Source organism: Uranotaenia lowii, chromosome 1, assembly GCF_029784155.1.
Source record: "Uranotaenia lowii strain MFRU-FL chromosome 1, ASM2978415v1, whole genome shotgun sequence".
Taxonomy (NCBI): domain Eukaryota; kingdom Metazoa; phylum Arthropoda; class Insecta; order Diptera; family Culicidae; genus Uranotaenia; species Uranotaenia lowii.
The window spans coordinates 26,595,980-26,623,036 of NC_073691.1; the positions used below are offsets into that span (position 1 = coordinate 26,595,980).

General features: G+C 37.6%; 1 protein-coding gene and 2 long non-coding RNA genes across 3 annotated transcripts; 1 reads left to right on the forward strand and 2 right to left on the reverse strand.

The window, feature by feature from the left end:
- Positions 1–4,489: 4,489 nt before the first annotated feature.
- LOC129740064 (uncharacterized) lies at positions 4,490–6,616 on the reverse strand. The gene is made up of 5 exons (XR_008736083.1): positions 6,319–6,616; positions 5,991–6,259; positions 5,866–5,928; positions 5,431–5,789; positions 4,490–5,102 (listed from the first exon to the last, which is right to left on the reverse strand). It is a non-coding gene; the product is annotated as an uncharacterized LOC129740064 (long non-coding RNA).
- Positions 6,617–15,786: 9,170 nt separating this feature from the next.
- On the reverse strand, positions 15,787–18,983 carry LOC129758647 (uncharacterized). The gene is made up of 2 exons (XM_055756208.1): positions 15,865–18,983; positions 15,787–15,794 (listed from the first exon to the last, which is right to left on the reverse strand). The coding sequence occupies exons 1-2, from the start codon at positions 18,887–18,889 to the stop codon at positions 15,787–15,789; spliced, it is 3,033 nt and encodes a 1,010-aa protein (XP_055612183.1). The 5' UTR covers positions 18,890–18,983.
- A 6,838-nt stretch (positions 18,984–25,821) lies between these two features.
- On the forward strand, positions 25,822–26,547 carry LOC129761051 (uncharacterized). The gene is made up of 3 exons (XR_008740426.1): positions 25,822–25,972; positions 26,034–26,256; positions 26,335–26,547. It is a non-coding gene; the product is annotated as an uncharacterized LOC129761051 (long non-coding RNA).
- Positions 26,548–27,057: the final 510 nt, after the last annotated feature.

Sequence of the window (27,057 nt, forward strand, 5' to 3'; positions counted from 1 at the left end):
AGTACACCGACTAAGTACGCCAGCTTAGTTTAAAAAGGCGAGTACGCCAGCTAAGTTTTATCAGGCGAATACGCCAGCTCAATTAAAATAGGCCTAGTACACCAGCCAAGTTGAAAAAAGAAGCTTATTTAAACCAGGCGAGTATGCCAGCTAAATTTAGAATCCGGCGAGTACGCCGGCTTAGTTTAATCAGACGATTCTGCCAGTCTTGTGTCGAATCAGGCCAGTACGCCACCCAAAGTCTTTTTTCCACCTTCGTTTGGATCATAAAGCTTACACTCATATATAGAACATGTGCCGATATGCCAAGTAAGATTCCTGTTCGAATCAGACGAGTAATTCAATTTGAATTAACAATCGTCATAGGCGAGTGCGCCAGCTCGTATAAAGGTATCAGTCTGACAAGTAACTTTTGTCTTGGTTGCAATCCTAAATTAGACAGCTACGTCAACTAATATAAAATTCATAGAAGTTGTATTTTCATAATTTCACTATAGTAGAAAATACTGACGACACTTTAGAAAAATAACATCGAAAAAAAAATATTAACCCTTACCTCCTTATCAAATGTGTTACTTGCTTCTAAGCTCAGTCGGAACAGTATTTACCCTAATTCCGGGTTATTTTATTTTATCGTGCACATACGATGTAAACAAAGGGAAAACAAAACGACAGTGAAAATTCTATAGATTACATACTGTATTCGAGAGCAGGTTAACAATTTCCGGACGGCCAAAAATCAGCAAAATAACGTGAAAAGCCCATCCGAAAAGCCGGTTCATTAGTCTCAAATTGCACCTGGAGGACCATTATGCGAGCATTGGTGCTGCATTATCCCACTGAACACAAATCAAAGGAGCACTACGGAGAAAACTTCTTATCAAGAAGGTATGAAAATCAGTAAAGTGTTTTAGATTTTGTACTCATAGATTTTATTTTGCTCAGGATGGCTTCCAATCTACAAAATCATTTCCGATTTCGGGTCCTGAAGACATCCTTGCTGCGACAGTTAATCGGTGGCTATGTCATTCACAAAATCGACATTTTTCAACCTGTACATCAGCTGGCATTTTTCAGCTTCCCTTCAGGATTGAACAAATCGAAAGAACGCTTTCTATCTCTTGCTGGTCAAGGACGACGTCGTCTAAGGAGGTCCTGGTCCCATCCCGTCCAAGACTTCCAAAGGCTCACAAAAAATTATGAATGATGTTCCCATTTTGAAGTCGGAAGACAAAGCAGGAGCCCTCGAAGCTCACCATGTCAACTGCGTGTCAACTGGAGTGGCTCGCGATCGCACAGCATTGTCAATGAACTTCGCAACCTCCTCGCTGTGGCTGCCGAGTTTGAAATAATGCAAACGGAGACCGCCAAGCAATTCGTAAAGGATCCGATCAATTTTTTTCTGCTGACACTACAGTTTTCTGCTGTTGTACAAACGCAGAATGCTGCTGATAAGGAGGAGAGAGCATCCGAGGATGAGGATATGGGCAGAGATGCCAATGTGCCTGATTTTTCAGGCGTTGCCTGATTTTTCGAGGCTCTGCCTGACAACCTGAAAAGCCATTGATTTTCCCTGATTTTTGAAAATCTGCCTGATTTTGCCTGATTTTTGCGAATGTCATGAAAAATGGGTAGTAAGAAACTGAAGTAGGTACCATAGCTGAAGTGAAAAGGTGAAAATGTGGATGAATCCAAGCAATCGAAAGATTCCCGTTAATTCTTATTGAAAAAGAGAATTGAAGGGAATCTTTTTATCTTTTGATTGATTTGATGCAGCAGAATTATTCAACTAAGCAGGCACACAACACATATTGGAGTGAAAATGTGGAGCGATGACCAAAAAAAAAAAAAAAAAGGTCATCACTTTGAGCGAAATTTCCGTTACTTTAACGTAGCCTGATTTTGCCTGATTTTATTTCGCAAGTTCCCTGATTTTTGAAAATAAATGTTGGCAACCCTGGATATGGGACTCAGGCTGCTCGTGAAAATAAAAAAAAGCAAGTTTTTTTAACGCCCACCTTTGTGGATGAACGGCATTTTAACTTTCTGTGGCGCAGCAAAACACCCACTGAATGCACTGGCGATATCATCGATCCCGACGCGAAGCCTGTTACAATTGTTCTATGTTCCCTAATCAAACATTGAGGATTCGTGTGTGAATTGCTAACGCAAAAGTCTGCTGACTTAATCGTGAAGTGTTTATTAATATAACGTGTATGTAAAGTTTTATTGAAAAACTTCAATCAATAATAACTGCCGACCATTGGCAATAAAAGAATGTATGCTAAATGTTAAAATGTGTACTCATGCTTTTGTTCCAAGTTTTCTTCTACGTGGAAATAACGTTAACTATTATTATATCTTCTGCATTACCGAATGAGACTCCAATGGAAAATGATCAAGTTTAGAAAACCACGTTAGCATAAACAATTTGTTCCTTCTTTGTACAATCTGAGGTTCATATCGAAGCTGATATCCGCGACAGATGCTTACTTTCCAAGGTTGTGCTTCTATTTCACATAACTTTTTGATACATTATTTTCAAAAATCCATAATTGAATCCATAGTAATATTCGAACTTCCACTTAAACTTCACAGAAAAACAGTAACTACCGAGAGATACCTTGAGTGTTTCGGGCCAATGTACTCAGCACCTCGTTGGTGAACATGTAGCGTCAAGCATTTGCGACTCAGCAAGCTGTTAAAAGGAGTCTTTAAGGTTAGAACTTTGCTATATTCATCAGTACAACCGAAACTATTTGGACTAGATCCAGTCATGTTTGGTTTGGTCATTTTAAGTCTAAGTGATATCAATACACAAAAATAAAGAATTTAGTACTAAATAATAAAATTATTTATGTTTAACAAATATTATACGTACATAAATCACAATAATTGAACTCAAATACCATATTTCAAATATTTACATACATGAATGACTTAAATTTTGAAAGCAACCAGTTCAAATTTGGGAAGGTATGTTACCTACAAAATTATTGTTTCTTTATCTGGTGTTAGGCTCCCGCCAGCATCTCATTCAGCAGAGATCCAGTCGTTTCTTTACTGCCAGCAGACAGCCTGCCTAGCCACGCCAAATCGTGACGCGGCATCCTGAACTCTCATCAACCAGTGAATCCCTGGCAGCGTGATCACGCATCAATCGTCTTCACGGCACCATTGAGCATCCACCCGGACCGCATCCAGGTGGAACATTCTAATGCTTTCTAGTTTATCTCCGTTAGGAGTTGTTAGCAAGCCACAACAACACAGTCAGACACACCTGTTCTAACTGCGCGGTCGTCGGCCGCACCAAAAATGAGCCTCAACTGTAACCACCATTGCCACCAGCCACCCGAAGCCTAGTAAGTATTAACTAGGGAAAGGAGTAGCAGTGGCAATTTACGGCCATACAGCGGACCAGGGGCAAACGAGCATCATTCACCCCGACGAGACTAGAGATTTACAGATGTACACACTATATGACAACATGTTGCATAAGTGATCGCTGTACAGTTTCAGTTTACTGCCCGCAACATTGCCGACATACGCGAGCATGTGATATCTGTCCGAAACATTATAAATCCGGACTGCAAATCTTGATTGAGACTTGCGAGACGTACAAAGTAGCCTCTCTATCCCCGCGAGCTTAAAGCTCCGTTCATCAAAACCTGTTATAGATTGGGCAACTGATATTGACACAAAATTAAAATAAGTAATCTATTGAAATTATCAACGGATTCGATTAGATTACACAATTTAAAAATCATATGAATCGGTGGGGTGCATCAGGTGGATCAGAGGGGTGCAAGTGCCTAAATAATAGTTTCGAGAAAACGCGCTTCAAAGTTGTGAAGGTGCTCGAGTTTTCATATATTTTTAGAATTCGAGCAGTTTTAATTCAATCAAACAAGTGATAAAAAAATATAAAAAAATCTGAGTTTTTCACCGTTTATTGAAACATGAAGAATCGTTAGGTATACTTGTGTAACTCGAAATTGATGATTTTGACACTTGCATCCCTTTGATCCTGAGGGTCTCAATTATTCTGTTTTGTATCAGAATTTTGTACATGTTCAATCTTAAACCAGAATTTGAATTCACAACTGTGAATGCCAATTACAAAATCAGATTTGAATCTCTAATTTAAATATTATTTTGAACTAAATGATGATTTTTTAATTTGAACAGTGATTCTGAATTGTGAGTCTGCATTTAAATTTGAATTCTATTCAGATGCTGGTTTTTTAATCCAAATTATGAATTATAAAATGTAAATTGAATTCGTTCTCCGCGTATGGATTTGAATCCGTTTCACAATGTTAAATTAAGCGAACAATTGGAGATATCAAAATTCGAATGGTAATCGAATGTAATGGTATGAGTAATTGATACTAAATATGTTCACTTGAAATTCTTTGTTGTTTGATGATTAGTGTCATCATATTGAAAAAAATTTTTTAAACAAATAAATTTACCATGAAACACCGCAAGTGATTTATTAGGACCGCTAGTTGACTAGCAGGAGGTATGGCACTGCTTGATTTAGCACACAAACGGTTTGAATAAAATCGGTCCGGATCGAAATATGTTGTACAAACCACCCTCTGTGCCATGGTGTATGGTGCTGTTTGTACAAAATTCAGGCAATTTACTCAGCCCCAGCCGGGGTGGAGGTGGTTTTTTGTTGTTGCTTATGCTGTTGCTGTTATCGCCAGCCATCGTTTGTGTCCGCGCGAAATACGTTTGTATCGTGTGTGGGCGAGCATACATCAAACCATCGTGTTGAAATCATCGAATTTGCACACGCCATTTATGTTGTCTATGGCCCGCTTCTGGCATGGTGTATGGTGCTGTTTGTACAAACTTCAGGCGATTTACTCAGCTCCAGCCGGGGTGGAGGTGTTTTTTTTTGCTGGTACTGTTTTCGTCAGCAATCGTTTGTGTTCGCGCGAATTTTTTTGTATCGTGTGTTGGCTAGCATAGAATCAAGCAATCGTCGAGCAATCATCAGATTTTATACAAATGTGGTGTAGTCTATCACCCGTGTTGCGGTGTAGTTCCATATCTGGATAGCTTATTTTCAGCACCCGTACGATTGTTATCTAGAAACAATCAAGTAAAACCATTATTTTTATTCACATTTTATAAATAATTCAACCTTTTTTTGTAGCATTTAAATAGCTATGTTTGGGAAGCCGACAATTTGAAGAAAAATTAGGTGTTAGTTTAGGAGAATAAATATATCCTAAATTAGATTATGTTAGGCATATTATTTTCATCGGTTATGATCAGTTATTATAAGATTTAAATAAATTTTAATTTCAAGCTTATCATCATTTGAACACATCTACTTCAAAATAAGACATTTCGATGAGTCTTGAATGGTAACAAATTTAAATATTTTAAAAGAAAGTTAAAAAAATTACTCACCTGCACTTATCATTAGCGCTTGCGATGTATCATTTAGAACGCTTATGCAGCTTATGCATAGAGTCGGCTGCTAAATCCTGTTCCGTAGTTTAACTCTTGGGATATATCCAGAAAATTCATTGGATGTACTGCTGCCAATCTCACTACTCTGGCAGGTATGGAATCTTCGGCTCGATGTTGAACTTATTGTTGCTCAGAAACAGCTAGTCTCCTTTCTCCATTAGATTAAAGGTGGTTAATAACTACATTTTTCCGATCGACATCTGGTGGTAAGTGAAGGTATCCGGCCTCTGAGAGCGTCTTAAAACGAATGGGTGTTCGCTTACCACCGCTTATGCACTCATCTGAAGCATACAGCTCTTTCGTCAATTTATGGAAAATAGAATAGGTTTCAATCAATAGATTTAGTCATAAAATATAATAAAAGATACCCACCAATGAAAATGTTACCATCACCAAATGTCCTTGCACATGCACCTTCGATGATTATTTGTTGGCCTAGAAATGACAAAAAAAAAATTTTAATTGATTGATAATGGTTGGAATAATTGCTAACTTACCCCTTGAAATCGCTGATGGCAGCGTCGTTAGCTCGTAACTGAAAACCGTTGAGTGTCGGTCCCCCTTTTGAGCAACACAGCCTTGCGTTGGCCATAATAATTCACCACTCGTCCTTGGTGACGGTCACGGTGATTGTTCTTCGATTGGAAACGGCACCAAGCACAAATCCACGGCATGTTACGCATGATGCCGAAGTTTTTGACCGTCTTGATCAACAAACCAGCACCGCGTGCCACAGTTGCCAAATTTTTCGAAAAGGACTCCGGCGCTGCTCAAAACACAAAATATAAGGTGGATGGATATTTGTAATAAATACTAGGTACTTACGGCAAGCGTGGAACATCAGGATTTTCGATAAAGGTTCTCAAATGCAGTTTCTTAGTTGGATTTCGATCATTAGCCATCGGAATTTGCTGTATACTTCCTCGGTTTCCGCAATTGAAGCTTCGGTCAGCATGAAGTAAAATCAAACTGGACTGCGCTCTTCCCCGGTTGTAGAATGGTTTCCATTCCGGTGAATCTTGGATAATCGTATCAGCTTTTAACACCATGGATGTTCCCTCGCACTGTGCTTGTTCAAGGCGGGTGTCTGGCCACGCCTTACTTAGTGGATGTCCAAGTGTCCAGCCACACTGTGCAATGCAAAACAATTGAGAATGTTATCTCGCTTTAAACAGTTGATGTCTCGTCGCACTGTGCTTGTTCAAGGCGGGTGTCTGGCCACGCCTTAGTGGATGTCCAAGTGTCCAGCCACACTGTGCAATGCAAAACAATTGAGAATGTTATCTCGCTTTAAACAGTGGATGTCTCGTCGCACTGTGCTTGTTCAAGGCGGGTGCCTGGCCACGCCTTAGTGGATGTCCAAGTGTCCATCCACACTGTGCAATGCAAAACAATTGAGAATGTTAACTCGCTTCAAACAGTTATGTCTCATCGCACTGTGCTTGTTCAAAGCGGGTGTCTGGCCACGCCTTACTTAGTGGATGTCCAAGTGTCCAGCCACACTGTGCAGTGCAAAACAATTGAGAATGTTATCTCGCTTTAAACAGTGGATGTCTCATCGCACTGTGCTTGTTCAAGGCGGGTGTCTGGCCACGCCTTACTTAGTGGATGTCCAAGTGTCCAGCCACACTGTGCAATGCAAAACAATTGAGAATGTTATCTCGCTTTAAACAGTGGATGTCTCGTCGCACTGTGCTTGTTCAAGGCGGGTGTCTGGCCACGCCTTACTTAGTGGATGTCCAAGTGTCCAGCCACACTGTGCAATGCAAAACAATTGAGAATGTTATCTCGCTTTAAACAGTGGATGTCTCGTCGCACTGTGCTTGTTCAAGGCGGGTGTCTGGCCACGCCTTACTTAGTGGATGTCCAAGTGTCCAGCCACACTGTGCAGTGCAAAACAATTGAGAATGTTATCTCGCTTTAAACAGTGGATGTCTCGTCGCACTGTGCTTGTTCAAGGCGGGTGTCTCGCCACGCCTTATTGGCTGTCCAAGTGTCCAGCCACACTGTGCAATGCAAAACAATTGAGAATGCTCGTCGCACTGTGCTTGTTCAAGGCGGGTGTCTGGCCACGCCTTACTTAGTGGATGTCCAAGTGTCCAGCCACACTGTGCAATGCAAAACAATTGAGAATGTTATCTCGCTTTAAACAGTGGATGTCTCGTCGCACTGTGCTTGTTCAAGGCGGGTGTCTCGCCACGCCTTAGTGGCTGTCCAAGTGTCCAGCCACACTGTGCAATGCAAAAGTATTGAGAATGTTATCTCGCTTTAAACAGTGGATGTCTCGTCGCACTGTGCTTGTTCAAGGCGGGTGTCTGGCCACGCCTTACTTAGTGGATGTCCAAGTGTCCAGCCACACTGTGCAATGCAAAACAATTGAGAATGTTATCTCGCTTTAAACAGTGGATGTCTCGTCGCACTGTGCTTGTTCAAAGCGGGTGTCTCGCCACGCCTTAGTGGCTGTCCAAGTGTCCAGCCACACTGTGCAATGCAAAAGTATTGAGAATGTTATCTCGCTTTAAACAGTGGATGTCTCGTCGCACTGTGCTTGTTCAAGGCGGGTGTCTGGCCACGCCTTACTTAGTGGATGTCCAAGTGTCCAGCCACACTGTGCAATGCAAAACAATTGAGAATGTTATCTCGCTTTAAACAGTGGATGTCTCGTCGCACTGTGCTTGTTCAAGGCGGGTGTCTGGCCACGCCTTACTTAGTGGATGTCCAAGTGTCCAGCCACACTGTGCAATGCAAAACAATTGAGAATGTTATCTCGCTTTAAACAGTGGATGTCTCGTCGCACTGTGCTTGTTCAAGGCGGGTGTCTCGCCACGCCTTAGTGGCTGTCCAAGAGTCCAGCCACACTGTGCAATGCAAAACAATTGAGAATGTTATCTCGCTTTAAACAGTGGATGTCTCGTCGCACTGTGCTTGTTCTAGGCGGGTGTCTCGCCACGCCTTAGTGGCTGTCCAAGTGTCCAGCCACACTGTGCAATGCAAAACAATTGAGAATGTTATCTCGCTTTAAACAGTGGATGTCTCGTCGCACTGTGCTTGTTCTAGGCGGGTGTCTCGCCACGCCTTAGTGGCTGTCCAAGTGTCCAGCCACACTGTGCAATGCAAAACAATTGAGAATGTTATCTCGCTTTAAACAGTGGATGTCTCGTCGCACTGTGCTTGTTCTAGGCGGGTGTCTCGCCACGCCTTAGTGGCTGTCCAAGTGTCCAGCCACACTGTGCAATGCAAAACAATTGAGAATGTTATCTCGCTTTAAACAGTGGATGTCTCGTCGCACTGTGCTTGTTCTAGGCGGGTGTCTCGCCACGCCTTAGTGGCTGTCCAAATGTCCAGCCACACTGTGCAATGCAAAACAATTGAGAATGTTATCTCGCTTTAAACAGTGGATGTCTCGTCGCACTGTGCTTGTTCTAGGCGGGTGTCTCGCCACGCCTTAGTGGCTGTCCAAGTGTCCAGCCACACTGTGCAATGCAAAACAATTGAGAATGTTATCTCGCTTTAAACAGTGGATGTCTCGTCGCACTGTGCTTGTTCTAGGCGGGTGTCTCGCCACGCCTTAGTGGCTGTCCAAATGTCCAGCCACACTGTGCAATGCAAAACAATTGAGAATGTTATCTCGCTTTAAACAGTGGATGTCTCGTCGCACTGTGCTTGTTCAAGGCGGGTGTCTGGCCACGCCTTACTTAGTGGATGTCCAAGTGTCCAGCCACACTGTGCAATGCAAAACAATTGAGAATGTTATCTCGCTTTAAACAGTGGATGTCTCGTCGCACTGTGCTTGTTCAAGGCGGGTGTCTCGCCACGCCTTAGTGGCTGTCCAAGTGTCCAGCCACACTGTGCAATGCAAAACAATTGAGAATGTTATCTCGCTTTAAACAGTGGATGTCTCGTCGCACTGTGCTTGTTCTAGGCGGGTGTCTCGCCACGCCTTAGTGGCTGTCTAAGTGTCCAGCCACACTGTGCAATGCAAAACAATTGAGAATGTTATCTCGCTTTAAACAGTGGATGTCTCGTCGCACTGTGCTTGTTCAAGGCGGGTGTCTGGCCACGCCTTACTTAGTGGATGTCCAAGTGTCCAGCCACACTGTGCAATGCAAAACAATTGAGAATGTTATCTCGCTTTAAACAGTGGATGTCTCGTCGCACTGTGCTTGTTCAAGGCGGGTGTCTCGCCACGCCTTAGTGGCTGTCCAAATTTCCAGCCACACTGTGCAATGCAAAACAATTGAGAATGTTATCTCGCTTTAAACAGTGGATGTCTCGTCGCACTGTGCTTGTTCAAGGCGGGTGTCTGGCCACGCCTTACTTAGTGGATGTCCAAGTGTCCAGCCACACTGTGCAATGCAAAACAATTGAGAATGTTATCTCGCTTTAAACAGTGGATGTCTCGTCGCACTGTGCTTGTTCAAGGCGGGTGTCTCGCCACGCCTTAGTGGCTGTCCAAGTGTCCAGCCACACTGTGCAATGCAAAAGTATTGAGAATGTTATCTCGCTTTAAACAGTGGATGTCTCGTCGCACTGTGCTTGTTCAAGGCGGGTGTCTCGCCACGCCTTAGTGGCTGTCCAAGTGTCCAGCCACACTGTGCAATGCAAAACAATTGAGAATGTTATCTCGCTTTAAACAGTGGATGTCTCGTCGCACTGTGCTTGTTCTAGGCGGGTGTCTCGCCACGCCTTAGTGGCTGTCCAAGTGTCCAGCCACACTGTGCAATGCAAAACAATTGAGAATGTTATCTCGCTTTAAACAGTGGATGTCTCGTCGCACTGTGCTTGTTCAAGGCGGGTGTCTCGCCACGCCTTAGTGGCTGTCCAAGTGTCCAGCCACACTGTGCAATGCAAAACAATTGAGAATGTTATCTCGCTTTAAACAGTGGATGTCTCGTCGCACTGTGCTTGTTCTAGGCGGGTGTCTCGCCACGCCTTAGTGGCTGTCCAAGTGTCCAGCCACACTGTGCAATGCAAAACAATTGAGAATGTTATCTCGCTTTAAACAGTGGATGTCTCGTCGCACTGTGCTTGTTCAAGGCGGGTGTCTGGCCACGCCTTACTTAGTGGATGTCCAAGTGTCCAGCCACACTGTGCAATGCAAAACAATTGAGAATGTTATCTCGCTTTAAACAGTGGATGTCTCGTCGCACTGTGCTTGTTCAAGGCGGGTGTCTGGCCACGCCTTACTTAGTGGATGTCCAAGTGTCCAGCCACACTGTGCAATGCAAAACAATTGAGAATGTTATCTCGCTTTAAACAGTGGATGTCTCGTCGCACTGTGCTTGTTCAAGGCGGGTGTCTCGCCACGCCTTAGTGGCTGTCCAAGTGTCCAGCCACACTGTGCAATGCAAAAGTATTGAGAATGTTATCTCGCTTTAAACAGTGGATGTCTCGTCGCACTGTGCTTGTTCAAGGCGGGTGTCTGGCCACGCCTTACTTAGTGGATGTCCAAGTGTCCAGCCACACTGTGCAATGCAAAACAATTGAGAATGTTATCTCGCTTTAAACAGTGGATGTCTCGTCGCACTGTGCTTGTTCAAGGCGGGTGTCTCGCCACGCCTTAGTGGCTGTCCAAGTGTCCAGCCACACTGTGCAATGCAAAACAATTGAGAATGTTATCTCGCTTTAAACAGTGGATGTCTCGTCGCACTGTGCTTGTTCTAAGCGGGTGTCTCGCCACGCCTTAGTGGCTGTCCAAGTGTCCAGCCACACTGTGCAATGCAAAACAATTGAGAATGTTATCTCGCTTTAAACAGTGGATGTCTCGTCGCACTGTGCTTGTTCAAGGCGGGTGTCTCGCCACGCCTTAGTGGCTGTCCAAGTGTCCAGCCACACTGTGCAATGCAAAACAATTGAGAATGTTATCTCGCTTTAAACAGTGGATGTCTCGTCGCACTGTGCTTGTTCTAGGCGGGTGTCTCGCCACGCCTTAGTGGCTGTCCAAGTGTCCAGCCACACTGTGCAATGCAAAACAATTGAGAATGTTATCTCGCTTTAAACAGTGGATGTCTCGTCGCACTGTGCTTGTTCAAGGCGGGTGTCTCGCCACGCCTTAGTGGCTGTCCAAATGTCCAGCCACACTGTGCAATGCAAAACAATTGAGAATGTTATCTCGCTTTAAACAGTGGATGTCTCGTCGCACTGTGCTTGTTCAAGGCGGGTGTCTGGCCACGCCTTACTTAGTGGATGTCCAAGTGTCCAGCCACACTGTGCAATGCAAAACAATTGAGAATGTTATCTCGCTTTAAACAGTGGATGTCTCGTCGCACTGTGCTTGTTCAAGGCGGGTGTCTCGCCACGCCTTAGTGGCTGTCCAAGTGTCCAGCCACACTGTGCAATGCAAAAGTATTGAGAATGATATCTCGCTTTAAACAGTGGATGTCTCGTCGCACTGTGCTTGTTCAAGGCGGGTGTCTGGCCACGCCTTACTTAGTGGATGTCCAAGTGTCCAGCCACACTGTGCAATGCAAAACAATTGAGAATGTTATCTCGCTTTAAACAGTGGATGTCTCGTCGCACTGTGCTTGTTCAAGGCGGGTGTCTCGCCACGCCTTAGTGGCTGTCCAAGTGTCCAGCCACACTGTGCAATGCAAAAGTATTGAGAATGTTATCTCGCTTTAAACAGTGGATGTCTCGTCGCACTGTGCTTGTTCAAGGCGGGTGTCTGGCCACGCCTTACTTAGTGGATGTCCAAGTGTCCAGCCACACTGTGCAATGCAAAACAATTGAGAATGTTATCTCGCTTTAAACAGTGGATGTCTCGTCGCACTGTGCTTGTTCAAGGCGGGTGTCTCGCCACGCCTTAGTGGCTGTCCAAGTGTCCAGCCACACTGTGCAATGCAAAACAATTGAGAATGTTATCTCGCTTTAAACAGTGGATGTCTCGTCGCACTGTGCTTGTTCTAGGCGGGTGTCTCGCCACGCCTTAGTGGCTGTCCAAGTGTCCAGCCACACTGTGCAATGCAAAACAATTGAGAATGTTATCTCGCTTTAAACAGTGGATGTCTCGTCGCACTGTGCTTGTTCTAGGCGGGTGTCTCGCCACGCCTTAGTGGCTGTCCAAATGTCCAGCCACACTGTGCAATGCAAAGCAATTGAGAATGTTATCTCGCTTTAAACAGTGGATGTCTCGTCGCACTGTGCTTGTTCAAGGCGGGTGTCTGGCCACGCCTTACTTAGTGGATGTCCAGCTGTCCAGCCACACTGTGCAATGCAAAACAATTGAGAATGTTATCTCGCTTCAACCAGTTATTATTCTCTCTTCTTTCAAAATTAATCGGATCAATTGCGAGTATGAGATTTGAATAATAAAATCATAATGATAATGATGATGATAATGTTCCCACCTCATTCCCCTACACATATTTGAGCGGTTCGAGTAATATTTTTGAAAAGAATAATTGGTTTTTTTTTAACAAATCATATACATTTACAGCAACAATTGTAATTAGAAATATCTCGGATATGAAACAATTTATGTAAATACCGCGCATTGCTCAAATATATGTAGACTTCTCTTTATAAGTTTTAAGGTGACAAAAGGCCACTGAAAATTCAACAATCTTAAACATTATAACAATCATTATCATCATCATTATCATTATCATCCGTGAGAATTTAGACAAACCATCGCTGACTGTTTGAATTTCACCACAATACACAGATACTAAGGAATAAAAAACAAAAATTACAAGAACAGTTCACTTTCTCTTACATTAATTACACTTGTATTCGGAAACTCATATTTAGAATGAAGTTTTTTAGGAAGAAGTACATTATAATGTGATGATCCGTAAATCATAACAATTGGAGTCAATGATACGACTGGTGGTCTGATTTCTAAACTATTAACTGGGGTTCCTTTGATAACAACAAAAATACTTCGTTTTAAAATAATGCTTAATGCGTATAAAGTATCCGCATTACCCCAGGCACTGTCTTCGCATGAAACACAAAGAAGATTGAAAAATGATCCCGATTCAAGTAAATTTTCTCTACCTTCAAAATAGGACTTATTTTGTAAAACACTTCTGAATGCGAACGTTCGGAGAACATTTGACAATATTGTATTTCCAATCAAAGAATATGAAATCGAATGGAACTGACAATTTCCATCTCTCGGGATTTCAATTTCAACAAATTCTTGAAAATACTGTTCGATTGCCATCCTGTCAAGATCACGTAAACGGTCAAAAATCTGAATTGGGCAAACGTTCAAATGCGTATAAGCAAGATCAAGGGATTCAGAATAATTTTCTAACAATGATATAATGCGGTATTCTGTATCTACATTAAAATCAATTGAAGTAACCAAAATATCTAATAACGCATCATTCAAATTTCTAAAAAGTTCAGCGTTGGACCATTCTTCGTTTTCAAGTATATGTGTTGTTGAATTTTCATTCAAAATATCAGCATCATTAAAAAATTCTTCTGGAGGGTCATTAAAAAGTTCATTGTGAATGTTGTCATTAACTAAATTTGATGAAGAATTATCAAAATACACACTTTCTAGAAATTCAGCGGATTCTAATTCCAATACTGTTTCACGAATTATCGCAAAGACTGGTTTGTGGTCAGAAAAATAAGACTCATATACACCAGTTGAAATATTTCTTATGTTAGAAAACACAATATCTAATCTTGAACCAAGATCTGTTGTAGGCTCGTTACAAACTAACTTATCAAAAAGATTCTTTCTATTCAGGTATTTAACAATTTTTTTTGTTTCGTCACATGTACTGTTGAGATTGAAATTGAAATCTCCTATCAATATGGTTGGGTCATTATAATCATTGTGAATTGAATTGAATACAGATATAAATTCATTACAATTAATTTTAGGTGATTTATAGCCTGTAAGAAGCGAAATATGTCTATGTTTTAGAATCACTAAGTCGGTGTGGCCAACATATTTATTGAGGTTATTGGCTTTAAAAACCGTCTTATGACTTTCTACTGAAATTATTAAACCAATTTTCGCATAGCATATTATACCTTTTGCAATGCCACTCTTAACAAACAATGGAAGTGTTTGTCTATCTGATCGGTAAACAATATTAAAATTGGGTATATTTACTTCATCGTTTGTCAGGATACCCGTTTCAGAAAATACAATTATGTCACATCTCGAATACCATGCATCCGCGTTGATATACTTCAAATTTTCTCTTAAAGATCTAGAATTCTGATAAGCAATAACCAATCCTGTGTGAGTTGTTAAATTATTAAAAGATAAAGTTAATTGTCTATACGTCTTCAATCTTTCCGTTTCTTTCAAACAAGCTCTGATAGTAGGATTGTCGGCCATATTTCCCGGAAAATTTCCTAATATATAAAGGCCAGATAATTTCGAAACACGACTCAAGGCAACATAAATTAACTGACGAGTCGAGTTCCCTTTCTTGCGTAAATCAACGCATACTTTTGAATATGTTTGTCCCTGACTTTTATGAATTGTAAGCGCTTCACAGGGAACTAATGGGAATTGATTTCGAGTAATTTGATAGTCACGTTGAAAATGATTAGTCAAACTATATCTTTGTCTTTCAATAGGCGTCCAGTTTTTGTTAAGATTCAAATTTTCTGTAAATTCATGAAATTTAAGTCGAGCGTTTCTGCCAACTTTCTTACTGTCAAAATTAAGATACACTATGATAGGTTTATTTGACTGTGGATTGCAAAAAACAAATTCCAAAACTCCAGTTGCGCCGTTTACGATACCATCCGATACATCTAGATTTGCAGTTACCATGTACTTGATACCTTTTTTGAATTGTATAGAATATGGATACCCTCCACAATCTCTGGTAGTTTTAGCCTTCCAAATATCAAGTTTCTTTAAAATTTGTTCTTCTTTCAAATTGCCTGTCAATTTATCTTCAGCCAAACTTAAAATTTCGGTTTCCTTAGACTCTGCAATTTTTATGGCATTATATCTGTCAACATCCAAATTCGTATAGTACAACCTTATAGCGTCACTAGGTACTTCATTTTCAGCGACTTCTCTACTTTTAAAAACGTTGATATCTGCTGCATTCATAGTTCCCTGGGCAAAATTATTTAACGCATTAACAAAGTCTAAGTCGTCTTTCTGCCTCATGACCTCAGTTAATTCATAAAATTCAAAATCCGCCCATAAAGGGGAAAGATCCAACGTCACCAAACAATCTCTGGGAGGGTTAAAAATGAATCTATCTTTGACCGGCGGAAGTTGTCGGAAATCTCCTACGGTTATTACAGATAAACCACCAAAACTTTCATCAACTCCTGTAATTTGGCGCAATCTTGTATCTATACGACTAAAAATGGTACTTCCAACCATTGATATTTCATCTATAACTATCAATTTACAATGTAACAACTGTTTACGTAAATTATTTGCGACGTCCATAGGTAAATCTGGAATGTTTCTAGTTTCAGTCAAAGGTAAGGCAAAGGCTGAGTGTAAAGTATTCCCTCCAATTAAAAAGGCAGCTTTGCCAGAAAACGCGCTTAATAACACTTTGACAGAATCTGATGATTGCCAAACTGAGGTTTCAACACAGTACTCCAGAAAATATGTAATCAATTGATATATTGTTGATATAACTAAACTTTTTCCAACACCTGCTGAGCCGGAGATAAAAACTTTAAAAGGTAACTTGTTCAGTTTAAAACATTTGTAAATATGAATTACAATTTCTCTTTGTCTGTTATTCAGCTTCCTTAGATTTTCAAGAAGATCACGTTTGTTTACTTTCGGAGGAGCCGAATACACAAATGGAGTAAACGTTTTCGGTCTATCAATACCTCCTTGTATAAGAATATCAATTTCATGATCTTTAGACAACTGATTTTGTTCGAATTCGGAAATTTCTTCGTTTTCTAATTCTGCTCTATTATCAATTGCGGCTTCTATTGCTTTGTCTATTACATCATCTGACAGTATTTGAAATTTAGAACGATTTCTAGTAATAACACCTAGGTTATTATTATACACTTCCAACCAGTTTACTGTTTCAATTTCATTGATTTCATTTCTCCAAGGATAGAATAGAAGTAGTTGCTCTCGATAATAATTGTCGGGATCTTGTTCGATTTTGTATCGATTATATCTTAGAATCCGAGCTATTTTTCTTCTCTTATGATTAGGATTTTCTCTATCTACTTCTGTTTCTTCAATGTCCTCTTCTTCGTCAGAAATCTCTGACCTGTTCTTATCAGGACGTCTTTTTCCTTTAGTTTTAAAATAAAATGCAGCGTACTCAGCTAAACAAATGTTCTGTAAATCTACCCGTTCCGCATAATATGTTATGATATCTTTACCAGCGATATCAGTACTATCTTTGCACATTGATCTTAATTGTTTTTCTGATTTAAGAAAAACTACTCTATCTTCAGATTTACAGGTGCTGATATATATATGAGTTCGACTGAAATGGGACAAAGGAATACTTAAACAGTGATAAATAGCTTCGCTGACACTCATTAGATTCGAATTGATAAATTTGTTAGCAATTGTCCTTAACTTTTCAAGATAAGTAGTATTTCTTTTATCTAATTCATTTTGCAGTTCTTTCAATTGCTTCGAGAGTCCTGATTCAGACTTAGCTATGTAATCAACAATGTATGCTGCAACGCCGTATTCATCTAGAATAAGTTGCAAATCTGTATTTGATTCCATTAAATTCAATATTATTGGATTATAAGAATTGATATCAACTTCACAACTCCTGCGTTTGTAAAATATTGTAACTTTACTTATAGAAGCTCTTAAAGCGTTAATGTAATCATCTTTTGTCAAATCTAAGCTTTCTAAAATTTCTTCAAAACTAAGATTTGATCTTTCTTTACTTGAATATAGAACTTCCATCGTTTCTTTTATTTTCTGTAGATTTCTCTTAACCGCTGCAGTAATTTCGTTCTTCGGCAATGGTTTTAAAATTTTAGTTTCTGATAGAACAAATTTTGGAAAATTAAATCTACATGTGTTTTTATTACTTCGTCCTTTTGAACATGTATCAGTGTGCTTGTGACGCAAATATTTACAAAGTGGATTATCAGCGTCATACTGACATGTGATAAATGTATCTGCAAATTTTTCAAAAGCTTTTATACTATCTTCATCATTTAAATCTAGACAAGGTGCATCTTCAATGAACAGTAACATATGATCGTGGGGAGATCCCCTCATTTGAAATTCGCGCCTTCGGTAAAAGTCTGTTATTTTATACGGTTGGAATGGGCCTGAGCTTTGTTTCATTAGTTTTATTAGCTCAGTAATTTTAAAATCATAGTACAATGCTGAGTAAACAGGATTTTCTTTGATAAGATCGTGTTTTTGTTGTTCCGGAAGGTTAAGAGCTTGCAATAACGAAATTTGTTTCCCTGTAGTCTTCAATACCAAACCTTGTATCAATTCAGGCCATTTATTTTCAACTGCAGACACGGTTAAGAAAAACATAGGTTTTCCGCACTGCCGCAACATCGCAAAGAGATTCTTTTTCTTCGAGCTCCAAAAACTTGGAGAACATCTGATGTGCTTTAAAAAATTCAACCCATCATTATGCTGCCTAAGCTCTGTAATAAACTGGGGATTCAATGCTTCCTCAACTGTAACACCTTTAGCATTAGATTTCTTTTTTAGTGTAAGTGTAGTTGAACTAAGAACTTCTGATTCCAATTTGATTTTGGCCAAATATAAAATTCTGAATGCCGAAATTTTTACTGTGTGGCAGCGTACTTCCCATTTAATTAAATCAGATCTCGTAATATTTTTGTTAAGTATTTGCCTTTTTTTTCCAGCAAAAATTTTTGGAAAACAAAAACACTCAACATCTGGTTGAATGTGAACTGAAACAGGCCAGTGATTTTGTCCTGGAGCCATAACAATAGTGGCATGTTGTGCCGTTTGTTGATTGAAGTCGAAAAGTAAACATTCATCATCATCATCTACCAAATGTTCATAAAATTCATCATCGACCTCTAAACCGTCAAATTGTAAATTCAGATTCACTTCTTGTTCTAATCCAGAACAGGGTTGATTATCCCTAATATTACCTTCGTCGCTTGTAGCAACTTGATTTTCACTGTCATCTAAATTTATGACATTGTTCCGATTGATTTCTTCCGTGAAAATTCTCATTTCATGAGAAGAAACTTGTATGTCATGTTTTTTGTATAAATCAGTATTTTTCAAATAATCAAGAGCTTCTGATACATATGACGCACGGACCAATCCACTAATATATGTGGAAGAGTGACCCATATGTCGTTTGAATTCCACCGGTATAGGTATAACATCAAGATTATTTAGTTGTCTTGGCAAAGACGAAACCATTAGGGGCACACTACTAGGCACATGAATTGCACTCCCTTTCATTCCAAGCTGTGGATTACAAGCACGTTTTGACATGAGAACAACCTTTTGGAAAGCAACATAAGGAGAAACTATTCTTTCTTCAATATCATTAAGTCTTGTAATGCATTCAGGAACCGGCGGTAATTTTAAGCCCCAACTTGTAGCAAGCTTAGGAATTTTACGTTCTTTTACATATTTAATGCAAGTTTTGCACAGATAATTACAAGAATTTTGAAAATAATAATTCAAAGTGCGTGAATCGCAAGTATTTTGAATGTTTTCGTTTTTCATAATTTTATCAATTATCTGTTTAGAAATTTTTTGAACACTCTTAAAGAAAAATGAACCCTCGCAGCTTGCGCATACATAACTGGGCATTTGCTTTCTATTCTCAATGAATTCCCTTATTGATTTCGATTGAATATCATTCGAACGAATTAGAAGGTTGTAGTATCTGTCTCGATGAGCTATGAATTCATCCATTCTTTGTTCCCGTCGTAATAATCTGTTGCGTGCAATTTCATTAACATGATACGTTTCATTGCTTCTCTGTAAACGCATATTCAAGAAATTTGAATGATTCGACGCAGCTTGGACTTTTACGTTTGTTAAACGTTTTTCTGCTAATTTACATGAAATGTTGTTCTTCTCTCTTGCATAGTATTCCATGTTTTCATTCCTTATCTTACGAATACGAAATCTGTTCATTCTTTTTTCATTTTCGTAATAGCTCATATCTGCTCTTATTTCTCGAATCCTTTTAGCATTTTTTTCTCGATTGATCGAAGATATTTCAATATCTCTTCTTTTCCTCTCAAATAGAAACTGGTTTCTTTGTTGTTTTTGCTCTTTATCTTCCTTAACAATAGGATAAGCATCATCATCAATTGCTTCTGTATGATTCAAGGTTTCTCTCTGTCGACGTTCTTCACTGTAACAATTTTGATTTGTTTGGATATCTTTCAAAATTGTTGCGTTTGGTTTATTAGAAGAACTGACATCTGATTTCATTCTTTGATCATTTATAATGGAAGCGAGTTTTTTAATGTTCTTTTGCTTATCGTATAAACGACGTTTGTCCGCTTTGTATTGCGACGAATATTTTTTGGTGCGAGACATGTTTGAAAGCTGAAATAAAAAATTTGAAAAACTTTCCAATTTAAAATTTGTTCATAAAAATTCAATCATAAATTTAATTAATTAATAAAAAATAAGGTATTGATTGATTGTTTCGGAACAAAATTCAGAAATAAAATAAGTTCGAAATTTATACCCTTTTGACTCTAATTGTCAATAGAATTTGTTCATGGCTTGTGATATACATAGCTCAGTTGACAAGTCAGTTGCATCCTGAGCCGATGTCCGTGTGTCCAAGCCCAAGAGTAAAAATCGATCAGAGTTGTACCGAATAAGTTTTTCAATTACTGTCCGCCAACTGCATCGTTTAAATAAGTCGCGAATGTCATAAAGATGTTAAAACGACTATAATCCAAATAAAACAATTTTTTTTTCGATAATACTATTTTAAAATAGAAACCAATTGAGGCGTCAGAATCAGATGAACATCATTTTTATTCGAAAAATTAAATTTTCATAAAGGGTTATAGGTAAAAGAATAAAATTAGGATTTGAAATATACTCCTCAAAATTCATAAGCGTTTTTCTCGTTTCGTGATGAAAGCTCACGCGAGAATGTTGTTTCAAAACAACAATAATAGTGTTCATGCATATCTCGCCTGAGCTTTCATTACGTCCTATGAAACTTCTTGAGAATTCATAAAAAAAACTGCTGCAACAGTTATCAATAGAACTTTAAGATTTGTATTTTACGTATAAGATATGTTGTCCAGGTTACAAATATTCAACATGTGAAGGAGTGCGACTATTTTATATCCGTTTTTGTATTTTATCGTTATAAAACTTTTTGTTTACATTTTGTTACATACGACGTAATGAGAGCTCACACGAGATATAATGGTTACATGTTGTAATAAATAATGGTAATAAATAATTTTAAACTAATTTTTTTTTATAACATCTTATATCTTTTCAGGGTTACAAGTTCGATTTTTACTTTGTTGACGAGAATTGTACTTTAAGAGTCAATGAAATATTTGTCATCCAAAATTATATTTTATGCAGCTTTCAGTACATCTCTGGAGATTTTTGGATGAAAATTTTAGTTTTCCCATACAAATTTCCATTCATAATTAAAATCCTTTGCGCTAATTCAGGACTGAATGGAGCGCTTTCAAAAATTTATTGCTATTTCTGGCAGCGAAAGGTACCAAAACTAGTTATTGGAAGTGTAAACATTTAAGCATTTGAAATTTCCATCAAACATTGCAGCGATATTAATTGGTCGTCTCATTGGCCCAGTAGCAAATATGCATCATTAGCCCCAACGTATGATACCATTCACATGTGTACTCATAATTAGACAACATGTTGCTTAAGTGATCGCTATACATTGTCAGTTTACTGCCCACAACATTGCCGACTTACGCGAGCATGATATCTGTCCGAAACATTACAAATCCGGACCGCAAAGCTTCTTTACTTGTAATGTAACAAGTGTATTGAAATTTTAAATGAATCTTATTCGAATACACGATTTTGAAATCGAACCCAATCATTTGAATTGGACAAATTGGAATTGGAGTTCTATTGGACAAAAAGGAATAGAAACCTTATCTGTAGTCTGAAATACTCATGACCTTGTAATATATCATTCATAAATTTAGATTCTTATTCTAAATCTGAATCTGGATTAAGATGTCTTAGTTTGAAAATATGAACATTCTGAATCGAGAATCTGAAATTTATGTATATTGTATTAACCTTAAACCTGAAATTGAACCTGAAATTGAATTCCTGAAACCCTGAAATTAAAACCTAAAATTGAATTCATGAATATGAATACCAAATCTAAAATGAGAATTTTTTTAATTCTATTTGATGCAGGATATTGAATCCCAAAATTGAATTGTAAATATGAATCATGAGTTTTATTCTGAATATGAATTCTGTGTTTGGATTCTGAATCCGTTTCAATGTACGCAAACATTTGCAGGAAACAAAATCAATACTATTATAAATCTGAGTTTTAAAATAGAATTTTCAATATAAATTTTGATTATAAATTTTGAATTTGAACCGACATTCTGAATGTCGAATCTAAATTCCAAATGAATGTGAAATATGAATTTAACCTTATGTGAAATCTAGATCTAAATTCAGAATTACAATTATGAATATAAATCATAAATAAGAATCTAGAGTTTGTCGTCAAGAACCCGCTAGATTACGAGTAAATTGAAATTGAAAATGATACACATCAACTCCACATAAGAGTTAAAATAAAAAGTCGCTGTAAACATCCGTTATTGTCGGAATCGTCTCGTTTTCGCAGTTATTAGATAGATTAAAAGTTATTTTAACATTTTTGAAAAAAAAAATGCACAATGTTATTTAAATAATCAGCATTCCCATCTACCCCGTGCCCCTCTTTACCCCGGCGTACCTTAAAAGATGCAGGAAGACGGTTGTGATTGATTGAGACTTAATGTTTATAAGAGACTAGTTGACCCTGAAAACTTCATTTTACCTTTAAATGGTGTTACAAAGAAAACGCCTTCATTTTCATGTATAAGATGGATGCGTTTTCTTTGTTACACCATCACCTATAAACGAACGGTCGGAATGAAGTGAAATTTGGTATCCGAGGGGTTTTCGGGTCAGAGATGGTTTGTATAATAGTTGAATCTCTCTTTTTCGACTTTCATAAGGACGTTTAAATAAAGGTCAATCCTTTAAACGATTTATTTATTTAAAGGTAAAACGAAGTTTACCGGGTCAGCTAGTTTTTATATATAAGATGTGAAGAAGAGATAATTTTGTAAGGAGACGCCTCAATTTTTATATATAAGATTCCAATCTACAGGTAGAGCTAACGAGAATATCTACATGGCAATGAATATTATTGCAAATTCTTGATTCTAAGCGATCTTTAATCGATACTCAAGGCTTTCGAACCGCTCAAGGATTTATCGCTATACTCGATAACTCACTGATGTCAAATCACCTTCCAATGCTGTTGCATAAAATATGTTTAAATTATTAACGCCAGTATCGATAGAAAAAATCAGTTCGATATAAAAAAATCCACGCCGCTGACCAGTTTCTAACACCGTCCTCCTCCACCCCTGATGACAGGGAACAATCGAAAGCACCATCGTTTATGATAAATACATTTTTAGAGGGTGGATATTACATGGCTAAAATATGCGTTTGCACTTACCCCTGTATTGCACTTGTCCCACGGTGTGAATAATCAACAGTGAATATTTTCAACAATAACTTTAAATTTTTCACCAAAATTTCCACTCGAATACAATTTTGAACACTCACCTTTCAACGAAAAAGCGGTTGAAAATGTTTATTCTAGACAAAAAATGCCAAACAAAAACCCACTTCTCACACGCTCATTTTTTAATACCAAAAATTAAGTTTGACCAAAATACAAAACGTTGCTCGATTCTAAGAACTTAAACTTGAGTTATCATTTTCCTCCTTTGTGTTTTTGGACTGAAAGCACATAGCGAGTTCATTTTCCGTTCGCTCTGGATAACCTATGGAGTGAAGACAGCGAGAATATAGTATCAAAGATTTTAACATGGAGTCCAATGATGGGCAAAATATATTTTCAAAATCAAAATTAAAGATTACAATAATAAAAAAAGGTCCCCAACCATTCTTTCAAATAACTCAACGTTTACTCTGGGAACAGTCCAATGACCAGTAAAATATATTTTCAAAATCAATTAGGAACATGAATTTATAATTAAAAATTACAGTATAAAATCAAAAAAGGTCCCCAACCATATGTTTCAAAAATTCAACGATTGCTCTGGGTAACCTATTGAGTGAAGACGGCGAGAATAGAGTATCAACGATTCCAATATAGAGTCCAAAGATGGGTTAAATATATTTTCAAAATCAATTAGGAATATGAATTTATAATTAAAGATTACTATATAAAAAAAAGGTCCCAACCATATGTTTCAAATAATTCAACGATTGCTCTTGGTAACCAATGGATTGCAGACAGCGAGAATATCAATGATTCTAACATAGAGTCCAATGATGGGTCAAATATATTTTCAAAATCAAAATTAAAGATTACAATATAAAAAAAAGGTCCCCAACCATTCTTTCAAATAACTCAACGTTTACTCTGGGAACAGTCCAATGACCAGTAAAATATATTTTTAAAATCAATTAGGAACATGAATTTATAATTAAAAATTACAATATAAAAAAAGGTCCCCAACCATATGTTTCAAAAATTCAACGATTGCTCTGGGTAACCTATTGAGTGAAGACGGCGAGAATAGAGTATCAACGATTCCAATATAGAGTCCAAAGATGGGTTAAATATATTTTCAAAATCAATTAGGAATATGAATTTATAATTAATGATTACTATATAAAAAAAGGTTCCCAACCATATATTTCAAATAATTCAACGATTGCTCTTGGTAACCAATGGATTGCAGACAGCGAGAATATCAATGATTCTAACAGAGAGTCCAATGATGGGTAAAATATATTTTCAAAATCAAAATTAAAGATTACAATATAAAAAAAAGGTCCCCAACCATTCTTTCAAATAACTCAACGTTTACTCTGGGAACAGTCCAATGACCAGTAAAATATATTTTTAAAATCAATTAGGAACATGAATTTATAATTAAAAATTACAATATAAAAAAAGGTCCCCAACCATATGTTTCAAAAATTCAACGATTGCTCTGGGTAACCTATTGAGTGAAGACGGCGAGAATAGAGTATCAACGATTCCAGTATAGAGTCCAAAGATGGGTTAAATATATTTTCAAAATCAATTGAGAACATGAATTTATAATTAATGATTACTATATAAAAAAAGGTTCCCAACCATATGTTTCAAATAATTCAACGATTGCTCTTGGTAACCTATGAAGTGAAGACAGCGAGAATAGAGTATCAATGATTCTAACATAGAGTCCAATGATGGGTAAAATATATTTTCAAAATAAAAATTAAAGATTACAATATAAAAAAAAGGTCCCCAACCATATGTTTCAAATAATTCAACGATTGCTCTTGGTAACCTATGTAACCTATTGTTGAATGCATAAGCTCAACGACCAGTATGTAGTGAAATCTATTATATTAAAGTTTAATGCTTAAATTCGATTATACAATTTTATTTGAATCTATCATATCTATAGTTGAATCAATTCTACCATTATAATTGAAACTATTATATTTATAGTTAAAAACCTAAAATCAATCTTACAATTGTAGTTGCAGTTGAATTAATGACAGTTGAACCCATTATACTCATAGTTGATCGCTTAAGGTCAATCAGCAGTTTGTAGTTTAGCCTATTATATTTATAGTCGAATACAAAAAAAATCTACTGCACTTTGATGATTGGTGTAAATAGCTGAAATAATTGGAACAACTGTCGTCTTTTTTCTCCGTGTGAACACGATTTTCTTATGTAATATGTAAATGACGTAATTAATGTCATTTATGATGCTTCTTTTTATTTACATCACATGTGATGTAATTTTCCACTAAAAATTAAATGTTTTAAAATAACGTGATAAGGAACGTGATTTTAAAACTTAAATTTAAAAATTATGATTTATAAACGTCATATGGAAATAAAACTCAATTTTATGATGTTAATTTACACAACATTGAGAAATACACTAAAACATAATGGGATAAAATTAAATCAAAATTGGCATTCGTGCATATGAGTGTAGTTTTCCTCAACTGTCAGTCAAACAAAAAAAAAAAAACACCAGTTTTGTGAGGTTTTGTGAAATAGGAAGTGATTGCAATCGATGGAGTTTTTTGAGAAACCGAAAGCCTCGACTTTCCAGCAGGCAGACAACGGAAGCATCTACGTCTGCCGCAGCACACGTCAGTTAAGGTTAGCATTGGATTGGATGGATGTACCGCCACGGATGATGCTATTGGTGAGCGGGAAAATAAATTACGGAGGTCGCCGGAAGTGGAATTCAGAGACATCTAATTTCCCGAATATTAGCTACCCTCTGCTAGATCGTTGCCCGACTGGTAAGTAGTCCGGCTATAACAAAGTACAACATGCTTAACGTTTTCTGTATTTTATTTTTAGGTGAGAAGAAAATGGAAATTAATAAATATTCCAAACTGAAAACTTTTTTGCACCAGAAACGATCAACTTTACTGGAGGCACCAGCACCAGGCTCGGACGCATGTGTCGTGATATTTGAAAGGATTCCTAATACTTCCGTTGGAAAAACATACCTGTTTGATTCACCAGCAGGAGATGTGAACAAACACAGATATGTGTCGTGATGCTGGCAGAGCAAATAAAGGTAATCTAAATAATAATTGATTATCTTCAAAATATTGAATGATTTATTCCATTTTTTTTATCTTTTCTTATTCCACAGCGCGAGGAAGTGTGAAAGTTTTAACCATGATTTACCGAGTAAGGATCATTCAAAGATCTCTCCTAGGACAAGAACAACTAAGTCTACTGAGGAAATTGCCGTTTCTTCTGTCCTGTTTGTCCAGTAAAAAATTTGCTTCTGGTGCATTAAATTTCTTTCAAGTCTTCCGATAAGTTCCGATGAACGGTCAAATTTTTTATTTATCGTCTGTGTTAAAGTACTTTGAATGAAATTAATATTAACTTGATTTGATTTCATGTAAAAAATTGCATTATTATTCATGAAATATAACAAATTCATTCCAAAATATAAGAAACACGTATTTTTTAAGCCATTCTGAAAATTCAGTTATTTGTTATGTAATGTTACAGCACTGTAAAATTCAACTTGCACTGAAAATTACGTCATATATGATGTTTCTTTTTATTAACATCATATGTGACGTGATTTTACATCTAGAACCAATACATTCAAATTTAAATTCGAAAATATGTAAAATTATGTCTCTTAAAATGTATCTCAAATTGGATTGACTGTAGTTGAGTGTGTGGGAGTATTGTATTATGTATGCAGATGTATGTATAATACCGCTTAGATTATAAATTATGTAAAATTAAATCATTCCTCGAATAGATCAAAACATAATTAAGTCTCGAAGCGTTTGTGGCTCGTTTAATTTAAAAAAAAATGTGGGGTGTTATTAACATCTACGATTCATTTTGA

Excerpts from the sequence above, each read along its gene's own strand:
- LOC129758647 (XM_055756208.1), bottom strand. The coding sequence starts at position 18,889 with ATGTCAAAACGTGCTTGTAATCCACAGCTTGGAATGAAAGGGAGTGCA.